The 13,059-nt window shown below is 42.5% G+C and overlaps 1 protein-coding gene across 1 annotated transcript in view; it reads left to right on the forward strand.

Moving 5' to 3' along the window:
• Nucleotides 1-1,946: 1,946 nt before the first annotated feature.
• EGFL6 (EGF like domain multiple 6) overlaps nucleotides 1,947-13,059 on the forward strand; it is a 73,500-nt gene continuing 62,387 nt past the window's right edge. The window contains 1 exon segment of the mRNA XM_038422806.2: nucleotides 1,947-2,184. Coding sequence (XP_038278734.2) covers nucleotides 1,952-2,184 — 233 coding nt within the window. The 5' untranslated portion in view covers nucleotides 1,947-1,951.

The raw sequence follows: 13,059 nt of genomic DNA on the forward strand, positions 1-13,059 counted from the left end.
CCCCTCCAACGCATCATCAAGGATCTACAACCTATCCTGAAGGACGAGCCATCGCTCTCTCAGATCTTGGGAGACAGACCAGTCCTTGCTTACAGACAGCCCCCCAATCTGAAGCAAATACTCACCAGCAACCACACACCACACAACAGAACCACTAACCCAGGAACCTATCCTTGCAACAAAGCCCGTTGCCAACTCTGTCCACATATCTATTCAGGGGATACCATCATAGGGCCTAATCACATCAGCCACACTATCAGAGGCTCGTTCACCTGCGCATCTACCAATGTGATATATGCCATCATGTGCCAGCAATGCCCCTCTGCCATGTACATTGGCCAAACTGGACAGTCTCTACGTAAAAGAATGAATGGACACAAATCAGACGTCAAGAATTATAACATTCAAAAACCAGTTGGAGAACACTTCAATCTCTCTGGTCACTCGATCACAGACCTAAGAGTGGCTATACTTCAACAAAAAAGCTTCAAAAACAGACTCCAACGAGAGACTGCTGAATTGGAATTAATTTGCAAACTGGATACAATTAACTTAGGCTTGAATAGAGACTGGGAATGGATGAGTCATTACACAAAGTAAAACTATTTCCCCATGGTATTTCTCCCTCCCACCCCACCCCCCACTGTTCCTCTGATATTCTTGTTAACTGCTGGAATTAGCCTACCTGCTTGTCACCATGAAAGGTTTTCCTCCTTCCCCCCCCTGCTGCTGGTGATGGCTCATCTTAAGTGATCACTCTCCTTACAGTGTGTATGATAAACCCATTGTTTCATGTTCTCTGTGTGTGTGTATATAAATCTCTCCTCTGCTTTTTCCACCAAATGCATCCGATGAAGTGAGCTGTAGCTCACGAAAGCTTATGCTCTAATAAATTTGTTAGTCTCTAAGGTGCCACAAGTACTCCTTTTCTTTTTAGGGTGTACAGTGTGGTTCAATGGTTCTTAGCACCCCATTTTATAAATTGTTCCAGCAGCCCTGGTGGGGCATGTTAAGAATGAATGCTCATACTCTTCAGGGCAGGGGAGTCCCCTCCTTGGCTGGTCTTGGACACTGCCATACTAAACATGTTAAATGACAATAAATGTTTGCCGTGGCGGGGGCAGCTGGAGGTGAGAATACCCATGAATGGAAACATGAAACTCTCGGTTTGTAAACAGATTTATGCCTGAAATTCACTTTCCTTCATGACAGGTTTCAGAGCAGCAGCCACCTTAGTCTGTATCCGCAAAAAGAAAAGGAGGACTTGGGGCACCTCAGAGACTAACACATTTATTTGAGCATAAGCTTTCGTGAGCTACAGCTCACTTCATCCGATGAAGTGAGCTGTAGCTCACGAAAGCTTATGCTCTAATAAAGTTGTTAGTCTCTAAGGTGCCCCAAGTCCTCCTTTTCTTTTGGCGAATACAGACTAACACGGCTGCTACTCTGAAACCATTTATTTGAGCATAAGTTTCGTGAGCTACAGCTCACTTCAGTGGATGCATTCAACGGGAAAATACAGTGGGGAGATTTATATTCACACACAGAGAACAGGAAACAGTGGGTGTTACCATACACACTGTAACCAGAGCGATCACTTCAGGTGAGCTAGTAGCAGTAAGGGGGGTCGCGTGGGGGGGAACCTTTTGTAGTGATGATCAAAGTGGGCCATTTCCAGCAGTTGACAAGAGCGTGTGAGGAACGGAAGGAGGGAGGTAACAAGCATGTTTGCACCACTAAAATCAATCCCTGTTTGCAGAAAGGCAGCACAAAACGCGTGGGAATGTTTATGGGAATTTTTAAATGCATCCGATGAAGTGAGCTGTAGCTCACGAAAGCTTATGCTCTAATAAAGTTGTTAGTCTCTAAGGTGCCCCAAGTCCTCCTTTTCTTTTTGCGTCTTATTTGACCGGATCCCGCACTAGCAGCGGTTGCGGGGGGGGGGGGGAGGATGTCCCCGTCGGCGGAGCTCCCCGCCCTCCTCCCCCTCCCCGCCGCGCTTGCTGTCCCTGGCTGCTGCTCGGGAGCCCCGAGCCGGCGCTGGAGGGGGAGGCAACTCCCCCCCCGCAAAGGCGGCGGCGGCGGCGGCACAGAGCTCGCTCCCCGCAGTTCAGACATGGGGCCGATGGCTTTGCTAGCCGCCCTGCTGCCCTTCGTTACCCGTGGATTTGCTGACACAGCCAGGTTCGTAGAAGGGGACCGGCCCAGGGCACGGCACGGCAACCCCGCGGGGGCAAGGCAGGGCAGGGGAGGGTGAAATGGGGGGGGGGGGGTTGGTCCGTCCCTCCAAGCTCCGCCGCCCAGCCCCTAGGCGAGAGCTGGGCGGGCTCTCTGCAGCGGCTAGAGCGGGCGCCGTGCGAGCCGCTAAGGCGCCGAGTGTTGTCAGCCCTTTGTTGCTGCTGGCCCGCGACCAGGGCGCCGGCGCAGCACCGATGTGTCCCTTCGTCTCATCGGGCTGCCCCGGGACATATTTCCCCCGGCGGGTTGCCCGCCCGCTGTTCGCTTTGGCTGTCTCTGCGGCGCTTCGCTGTCGGGGATGTTGCGGTTGGTCACCCCGGTGTCTGTGCTCTGATGGGTGAGCGAGTCTCTTAAAAGTAAGAGGAGGGGAATCGGAGAGATCAAGGTGGCCACAGAAGCCCATTTGCACAGACACCTGTCCGCCGCTCCTCGTGAGACTTGCCTCCGATGAAGGGAGCTGTAGCTCACGAAAGCTTATGCTCAAAGAAAGGTGTTAGTCTCTGAGGTGCCCCAAGTCCTCCTTTTCTTTTTGCGAATACAGACCGACCCGGCTGCTGCTCTGAAACCTCGTGAGACTGTTTTGCATTCTGCAACCATTCCTGAGAACGAGAAAAATCACTTGTACTAATGATCACAGAAAACTAATAAGAAAAGGAGGACTTGTGGCACCTTAGAGACTAACAAATTTATTAGAGCATAAGCTTTCGTGAGCTACAGCTCACTTCATCCAATGCATCCGATGAAGTGAGCTGTAGCTCACGAAAGCTTATGCTCTAATAAATTTGTTAGTCTCTAAGGTGCCACAAGTCCTCCTTTACTTTTTGCGAATACAGACTAACACGGCTGCTACTCAGAAAACTAATACAAAGGGCTGTGGATTCTTTTTTTAATTAAATGAATATTTGCCTTTTTTTCTTCAGTATTCTCCCAGTTCTAGCCAAATGTATGTTAGTTTAAATTTCCCCCCATTCCTCTACATGATAATCTTTTTAAACAACATATATGTTGGAGATGGATATATAATGTGTGTGTATTGCTGTACCTGTGTTAATACATGTACATGGGTACATATATTTGTAATGTACCAATCTCATGATATCTAAGTATAAGTGCAAAACCTATATTATTATGTGAATTGCAATTAGAGAGAGACCTAAGTTGAACATTTCAGAATCAGATTCCTAACACTGCAAAGTTCTGGAGCATTTGGATCTAGAATTTTATGTTGCTCCATTATAAAGATAGTGAGTGAGAGAGAGGTGTGTGTGTGTCTGTGTGAAATGTGGATTCTAGTTAGGAATGTGCTACTTCATGGGTGGCCAGACATGGAGTTGTGTTTTCAAGCCCATCACTAGCTTTAATGTGTGTGATTCAATTCAGGTTTGAACCCCTGCTTTTGCTTTTTCCTTCTTTAACGGGTTTCTTATCAGCTATTGCAGTGGCTGATTCTGGAGGGCAATGATCCTCTTGAACTTTGAGTGGGTGCAAGCAGCTGTTTGGTGGTGGTGATCAGCATTTCCTATTTATGCTGTTTCTGCCTAAGCAGAGAGATTCTTGTATGGTACTTTGACTGACATGGATTTAATAGACTTTCCATAGGAATCTATATCTTCATGTGTTTTCCCCCAGAGCTTTGGATGCATCAAACCCTCAAGCATTTTCCAATCAGTAGGTGCAGATAGATGTGCAGCATGTTAAATTCACAACTGCTTGTTGGTACAGCTCTGATTTTTATAAAGCTGAGTATAGCTAGGTTGACCAGATAGCAAATGTGAAAAATCGGGACCGGGGGTGGGGGGCAATAGACTGCTATATAAGAAAAAGCCCTGCATATCAGGACAGTCCTTATAAAATCAGGACATCTAGTCACCCTAAGTATAATGCTACTGAAGATACAGTTATTAAGACTTTCCCTATATTTTACAGACTGTAGACTAAACTTTCCCTGGAGTAATTCCACTGAAGTCAATGGGGTTACACTGGGGATGGCTCTGGCTCTAACTTAAAAAACTCAAGGAGATATAGAGGAATACAAAGGAGGGAAGCAAAATACAGAAGGCTATAAATTGTCTTTCTCTTAAATTTGCTTATAGAAATAAACACTCATAATAACCATATGTTAAAGGTTTTTTAACATTTGTATCCCACAAGGAGAACATCGAGGTAAGGTCCAGTATACAATTTTGAGAGGGAATTAACAACGTTTCTCAGTATCAGACAAACTTTTTTCCAGGGCTTCACATTCAGAGTTAACCACAATAAAATAGTAACTATTACAATTAGAGATGAAGTTTTCAAGATGTAGCATGGTTTATTTGTTTAGTATTAGGGTCATGAACTGGTATGTTTCTTAATATTATCTTATCAGCAAGTGGAAGTGTGCTGTTCCAGCATGTTCAGAGATGTCAAGTGCTCAGTTTTTCAGGAACTGCACAGGGACTCAAAGTTTATGAACTCCACAGCTGCTCATATAGAAAACACATTTTGCACTTCAAGCAGGGCATCCATAACAAGCATTATGTTCGTGTTAGTTATTTCTTAAGGTTTTATGAATTGTGTTTCAAGCTTTTTCAGAGGCCTGAAATTGCAAAATGAAAGCATTTCAACAGAAAATGTTACTTTGATCTTTAACAGAACCAGTGATGTGCTGTATAAAAATTAATTTCATAACATTAAACCAGGTAACTTGAAGACTGATGCTTACTCCATGTCCAATGCATAGGTATGACAAGACGGATTGGTGGTGGTGGTGGTTCCCAGTGGGTTTTGCCCAAGATCAGAGCTACATCTTGTTCTAATAAAAACAGACTTTAGATGTCTGGATGGAAGAGTTAAACAGCATGTTAAATAGATTTTGTAGAGGATCCTAAATTAAAGGGACAAAAAGATACCAAGTATCCCATACAGTTTAGAAATATGGACAGGAAATAGAAAAATTAGAAGCAGCTTTGAAAAACTGAAGTTAAAATACTAATATTATTTTTCTAAAAGGAAAAATAATCAGTCACTGAAAAGGCAGAGTCCTGGAAAGAAGTGATAACAAAAGAAACATACAGGTCATAATGGACAAAAGTTAAGAAACAAGCTTGCAGAGAGCTAAGAAAGACGAGAAGAAAAGATCGATAAGATTTTTGCAGTGTGGTCAGAGGCATCATATTGTGCAGCAGATGAAAATGGTTCTTTTCTTTAAAGTTCAGGTTATTCCACATATTAGGGATGAAATTCTGGTAAAACTTCCATTGATTTCATTGAGGCCAGGATTTCACACTAGGCCCTAGTCTTGCAGTACTAACTCAGGAAAAACTCCCATTGATTTAGACGGGAATGTTGTCTGCAAAAGGACTGTAGGATCAATCCATTTGAATGCTGCGTTCAGTTCTAAGTCTTTCATTACCAGAAAATATATTTGAACTGGAAACAGTTCAGAGAACAGTGACAAAATGGCGACACGCTGAAAAGAATGTCTAGCCCTTTGGGAAAGAATGAAAAGAACTAGATTTGTATAATGTGATTAGTGGCAGATGGGCATGAAAACAACCTACAGTTATTTAAATGGTATAAAAACAGGGCTGAGTTGTGCCTTTGAGGCATAACCATGCTGTAGAGAGGGTTTTTGGAAGGAGGAGGGAGGAGGAGGAAGGGCATGATGGAAACCTTAGGCAAGTTCTTGCTGACTCAGACAGAATTCCTCCTGGGGTTCTGAAGGAGCTCTCGCTGAAGCTTCACCATGTTTCATAACCTGAGTTGGCTAGGGAAAAGTTGGGACTATCCTAGAATCATAGGAGATTAAGGTTGGAAGGGACCTCAGGAGGTCATCTAGTCCAACCCCCCACTCAAAGTAGGACCAACCCCAACTAAATCAAATGATCATAGAAGACTTGGGACTGCAGAACCCTGTCATGTTGAGCCAGACATGCTAGCCTGCTGCAACACAGACCCAGGGTCTGACCCACGCCCCCAAAGCTGCAGACTAACTGAAAACAGCTCAGCAAGTACTCCTGTCTCCAGCACCCAGACACCCAGTACTCAATGGGATCCAAACCCCAAATAAATCCATTTCACTCTGTATAAAGGTTATACAGGGTAAACTCATACATTGTCTGCCCTCTATAACACTGATAGAGAGAGATACACAGCTGTTTGCTCCCCCAGGTATTAATCACTTACTCTGGGTTAATTAATAAACAAACGTGATTTTATTAAGTATAAAAAGTAGGATTTAAGTGGTCTTAAGTAATAATAGACAGAACAAAGTAAGTTACCAAGCAAAATAAAATAATATATGCAAGTCTAAGCCTACTACAGTAGGAAACTGAATACAGGTAAATCTAACCCTCGGAGATGTTCTAGTAAGCTTCTTTCACAGACTAGACTCTTTCCTAGTCTGGGCCCAATCCTTTCCCCAGTACAGACCTTGCTAGTTTCAGCTTAGCTGGTAACTCATGGATTTCTCATGACTGGCAGCCCCCTTTGTTCTGTTCCACCCCCTTGTATAGCTTTGGCACAAGGTGGGACTCTTTTTTGTCTCTCTGGATCCCCAACCCTCCTTCTAAATGGAAAAAGACCAGGTTTAAGATGGTTTAAGATTCCAGTTCAGGCAACATGGTCACATGTCACTGTAAGACCTTCTTCTTCATTACCTAGTAGTTGGAAGACAGGTACACAGGATGGGTTGCAGGTAAGCAAACCCATTCGCAGTTCATTGATTCTGAAAAAAGAAAAGGAGTACTTGTGGCACCTTAGACTAACAAATTTATTTGAGCACAAGCTTTCGTGAGCTACAGCTCACTTCATCGGATGCATGTAGCTCACGAAAGCTTATGCTCAAATAAATTTGTTAGTCTCTAAGGTGCCACAAGTACTCCTTTTCTTTTTGCGAATACAGACTAACACGGCTGCTACTCTGAAACCTGTCATTGATTCTGAAGCACCCTTAATGGCTTCCACTTAACACGTTTACATCAGTAATACAAGTTTATATCTTATTCTCCTAACTCCAGACATAGAAATAATACATGCAAACAAATAGGATGAACGCACTCCATAAATCATAAGCTTTGTAATGATACCTTACAAGAGACCTTTTGCATGAAGCATATTCCAGTAACATCATATTCACACTTATAAACATATTTTCATAAAACATATGGAGTGCAACATCGCAAGCCTTATCTATTAGTTCTGAGTTTGAGTCTGCTTTTTTTATTTTAAGTCCGTTGTCCTTATTGTGCTGCTCTCACTCCTTCCTTTCCTTAGGATCACAAAATCTGTCATTTCATTTTCATCCAAATTGCCTTTCACCTTCAGATTTGTAACCAGTTTCTGTACTGTTCTGAATTAACTTGACCTATCATGAGTCAGCAATAGAGTTCAAGTGCTGTATAGTATATCAGAGATTTTTTTTTCTATAATGTGCTGTTTTGTATAGGAAATGGCCATGACAGGTATGACACATGCAATATTTTGGGGGACTATACTATATTAAGTATGGTTTGTGTCCTTGTGGGCCAAGGTTTGTATGCAACTCCTAGGGCCTGGAGGATTACACAGCTCCTCCAGGAACTGAAAAACAGTGGGGAATGAGTAAGGCAAATCAAACAGGTTGTAAACACCCCATTGGGAGATTTATATCTACTGTTTGACGCTACGTTTTCCAGAGAGGACAAACAGGATTTTAGTATAAAAGGCTGAGTTTAAATTGTCACAGAGCTGCTTTCTGATTCAGCCAATGGACAGCACCCTTTGTCCAAGGGCAGTTGCAGCTGGAAGGGGGAAACCTTTGAGGAAAGGCTGGAAGGAGTTTAGCTTACTAGAGCCCCATAAGACTGATGGGTGACCTCTGGTAAGTTGAGGGGGGGAGGGTTAGTATGCATATGGGATCTTTTATGGCATGTGTTTTCTCTATAATGCGTTTACCCTAAAAATAAATGTATTGGTGTACATTGCTGTAGGCCCTGGAGAAAGGTTAGCCACAGGTACTGTACCCTGGTGAGACTTGCCAGGAAAATCCTAGTGAGATACAGAGGGACTGCAAACCTAAATGCCAGGTCTGGATTGAGAGATATGGAGGTCTCTGACCAAGGGAGGTGACTTCTAGGAGCTTGAAACCTTACGTGGGTTGCCTCAAGGAAGCTTGGTGGGGTAAATGGTGTAGTTAATCCTGAAACTGACCATGGTTTTAGCACCCAAGATAGAAATGAAACTTTCTAAATTGATTGTCAGTGATGTTGTAACTACACAATACAGGCTCAATAGAGCATAGGTCTAATTGTGTTGTGGTTTGGGGGATTTTTTCCCCTCTGTATTTACTGGTACGTCTCCGAATACTGTTCTATATAGTTTTCATGCTGTGTCTATCACCATGGTATCTGACCACCTTCCAGCTGTGCCTTAAAGCAATGTGACTATATTGGGCACATATTTGCTCTCAGCCTCTCCTGGAGAAGTATATGCAGAGAACTGTTTTGTTAAAAACAACCTCCTCCAAAATCTTTTTTAAATATACATGTGGTTGTGTATTTGTTAATGAAGGCAAGATCAAAGAACTGTACCATGCACTTGGAGCAGAAGGTGGTGAGGTTTGCCATGGTCCATAGTGCCTGTGGGAGTTCATTTCACAGCCTCGGACTGGCACCTGAGAAAACTGTCTTTTGCACAGATGAGTTTTACTCTTTTTATAGGGGGGGTTGCACTGTACCCAAAAGCAAATCTGTCAACCAGGGGCCTTATCACAGAGCTTAATCAATCTTTTAGATAGCCTGGGCCCAGGCCACGGAGCCCCTTGAGTTCAAGGTTCTAGACCTCCTTTTCAATTTGATATTCAATGGGAAGACAGTGTGGAGAGTAGCAAACACATCACATCTGTCCTCAATCCCCTGTGCTGCTGAAGAGACATGCTTCAATCTTTTGCACTGCTTGGTGTTTCCTAAGTGCTGAAAGCTTCATACCCAGTTACATCTCTTTGCTGTGGTGTATCTGGAAAGTGATGAAGGCATGACTAACCAAGGCCTGGTCATCGTCCATCAGGGTGGGACAAAGTCTCCTGGTCAACTGGAGATGATAGAAAGCATTACCTGTGAGAGCTTAGGGCAGTGAAAACAACAAGGAGTCCAGTGGCACCTTAAAGACTAACAGATTGATTTGGGCATAAGCTTTTATGGGTAAAAAACCCACTTCTTCAGAGGCATGGAGTGAAAATTACAGCTGCAGGCATTATTATACTGACATTATACATGAAGAGAAGGGAGTTACCTCACAAGTGGAGAACCAGTGTTGACAGGGCCAATTCAATCAGCGTGGATGTAGTCCACTCCCAATAATTGATGAAGAAGTGTCAATTCCAGGAGAGGTAAAGTTGCTTTTGTAGTGAGCCAGCCACTCCCAGTCCCTATTCAAGCCCAAATTAATGGTGTTAAATTTTGCAAATGAATTTTAGTTCTGCAGTTTCTCTTTGAAGTCAGTTTCTGAAGTTTTTTTGTTCAAGTAGGGCTACTTTTAAATCTGTTATAGAATGTCGAGGAAGATTGAGCTGTTCTCCTACTGGCTTTTGTATGTCAGGGTCAGTGAGTAATCCAAGAAACCTCCTAAACTGCAGACCAAGTTGATCAGTTGTGGATGTGCACTTTCAAGTAAGGAAGTATATACAACACACTCCTGGCCATGCATTTCTATTAAATTATTGTATTTGACAGCTGACATCATAGAGCCTGGTCACCTATTACTATGGGAAGACCCATGAGAGGAAACTGCTATGGAAGAAATTTCCACCAGATTCTGGTAGGCATGTGGGATCCTGCTTTTTCCCCGCTGCCCCTCCAATGGAACAGGCCAGGAGGCCTTGGATGGGGAAATCAGTTTGGAAAAAATTAAGAACAAGAGATAGGGATGAGCCACATCCAAACATTTCCATGCTGGGGAGTGTTGGGATCTGGGACCTTGGTCTTTGAGCCCATCTCGTTTAAGAATTTGTTTTGTGGGTACCTGGGATTTATGCAGTTCCATGCGGGGGCAGTAGGAGGACAGGGCTATCTGCATAGAAACAATTAGTTTTAATTCATGACGTTCAACAAAACTTTGCATGTATGACTTATCAGGCTTAGTTTGATATTCACATTCTCTAGCATTATTAACCTTCAGGAGAGGAATGTTCTCCAGACATTGTGTGTGTGTGTGTGGATCTGATTAAAAAACATACCCACTAAAACTTGCTCATCTTCATTCAGAGACTGTAGCATTTGAACCACAATATCATCTTCCTCTGCTGTTTTTCCTTGTGTTCTACTTTTTAATGATCTTTTAAATTCTCACATTGTAATGTGCAGTGCTTTTTCTTCTATTTCAATGTTTTATATCTTCCCATTTTTCAGGATCATCAAAAAGTTCCTTCACTTATTCCAACTCTTTTTCCAGGATGCTATTGCTTTCATGACATATACTGCAGTCCTTAGTTTTAATATAGCTAATTCCTTTTCTTGACTTTTGTTTGACTCCTGGTTCTTTTTACAGTGGGATGAATCTTTGTGGTAGTATCTGATTTCATAGTCCTAGTTCATTGCTAGCTATTTTTCGTTTGCCTGTTTGCATTGCTTTTTTAATTTGTTCAGGTCTGGGTAATTGTCCCAACTCCCAGAGGCAGCATTTTCTGCCACTGAATGCATCCATGGGTTGTGAATAGGGGAACAGCCTTCAGATGTGGAGGTTAGCTGTGATATAAGCAGGGAAACCTGCCAACTAAGCAGTTGTGGACAACCTGTTGCCAGTACTAGCAAGGTATGATGGAGCAGCAGGTGGCACTGCTGCTCCAATAAAATACCCCAAAAGCCCAAAGGTGGTCCTGGAAATGGCCACCATTAAATAAGCCCCCATCCTAACTCCAGTGGCACTAAATTGCCCTGCCAGAATGATTCTGGAAAGGCAAATGAACCCCAAAGGGTAACGGCATTCAGTCACAGAAGAGAGTTTGTGAAACTGATCCCCTAGTAAATCATCACCAGATAGGGTAAGTCCTATAATTAAGTCTGCAGTTGAAAGCCTTGCCGTTTGACTGGCAGTCAGTGCTACCTTGTAACCAGGAAAGACCGTGTAAAATGGACTACAGGGTGCACTGATGTGGGTGTCCGGGCACCCTGTATAAAATCAACTATCAGAAAATTGAGAGAGAAACATTTTGGAGTGATGAAAATTGCAATGTGCAATGTAAGAACACTGTATCAAGCAGGCAAACTTCAAAACATGTTAGAAGCAGTTAAGCCCTTGAAACTTAATGTCAGGATAGAGATGATGTGATTTATTTTGGTGGAGTACGGCATGAAGGGGGACTTGCAATAAGGTTAAAGAAACAAAGCTAATATTATACCAGGAATTTGGCCATTATCAATTTTGGTGAGATGCAAATTCCAGTTGGTGAGATCTTGTATGCTAAAAGTTTACATTCCCCATGGAAGACTGCAAAGATGTGGTGGACAATTTGTTTTATGGTAAATGGAAAAGTAGTAAACTAAGGAAAAGCTTCAGTACCAAGACAGGAAAAGATCAAGCGGCTGACATAGTTGAAGACCATGTATTGGGGCGCAGGAATGAAAGAGAAGACTGATTGTTCCTGCTTACAAATTCAGTCTACTCCTCCATAATATGGTGGCTTCAATATCGCACAAGAAGCTTATATACATGGTGAAACCCTGGGCCAAACCTAGCCACCCTACAAGAAATCACATAGATTACATTTTGATATTAAAAAGACTTTAATTCAGTTTTAGATGCTAGAATGCTCCCATTGGCAGACTACAATAATCTGCCTGTCATGAAGCTGAGACTAAAGTTTAAGAAGTTATGTAAACTACCTGGCAGACACACAAGAATACAGACCGATGTGGATGTACTCCTGCAACAAAAATGCATGGAATATATTTCAGAAGTCAACCAAAGCCTTGACGTCTCTCATTAATACACCAGTAAAGACACTGGAAGAAGAATGAAAAAAGTTTGACAGCTGTAAATACTGCCAGTACATTGGTATTCAGAGAGTAAGGACACGATGCTAAGCAACCATAGATGATGGAAGAAATTTAATAAATACAAGAAAAGAATGCAAAGATAGGAGGAGTTAGGAATATTGAAAGTTTCAAACATTCACAAAACCTGCTACACAGAATGCCAGTCCTATGGAGAGATGTTGACTGAGCCTCTCTTCTGTGTGGAAGGGAGAGATCTACCTCTGGATGCCCTTCTGCTCACAGGTTGTGGGGACACAATGAGGTCCTCGGTGATAAATCTCATGCATTCTTCCATTTGTGAAGCTGAGACTAAAGCTTTAGAAGCTATGGAAACTACCTTTTATTGCGAGGAATATGCTTTAACTATCCAAAGGCTTGTTGTTCCCGGGTCCTATTTCTGAAGTCAAAATAAGTTAAAGTTCCTGTCCAAGATGGTATCTTTAACAGAGGGGTTGTGTGCATTTTATTTGGATAATTACAAAATATGTGCCAGTATTATAAGGTGAGGTTGGAACTGACATTTTGATTTTAGGAACATTTGGGGATTTGTTAAAGATATTTTAAATAAAATGAATCACTTAATAAAAAAAAATATTTGTCAAGTCAACTTGACTTCTCTATAAATGGGCCCAGATTTTGCTTTCAAGGTAACTAATTAGATCATATTTCTTATGATCCAAATTTTGTCTGCCTTAATCCTGTGAGCACTCCAGTGATGATGATCAGACTACCGGATGAATAAAGTGGAAAGGATTTGGTCCATGCTTAGTAGCAACAACCACCATTGCCAGTTTGTCATATACAGTTTTCAGTTATGAGAGATTCTGTA

This window comes from Dermochelys coriacea, chromosome 1 (genome assembly GCF_009764565.3).
Source record: "Dermochelys coriacea isolate rDerCor1 chromosome 1, rDerCor1.pri.v4, whole genome shotgun sequence".
Lineage (NCBI taxonomy): Eukaryota > Metazoa > Chordata > Testudines > Dermochelyidae > Dermochelys > Dermochelys coriacea.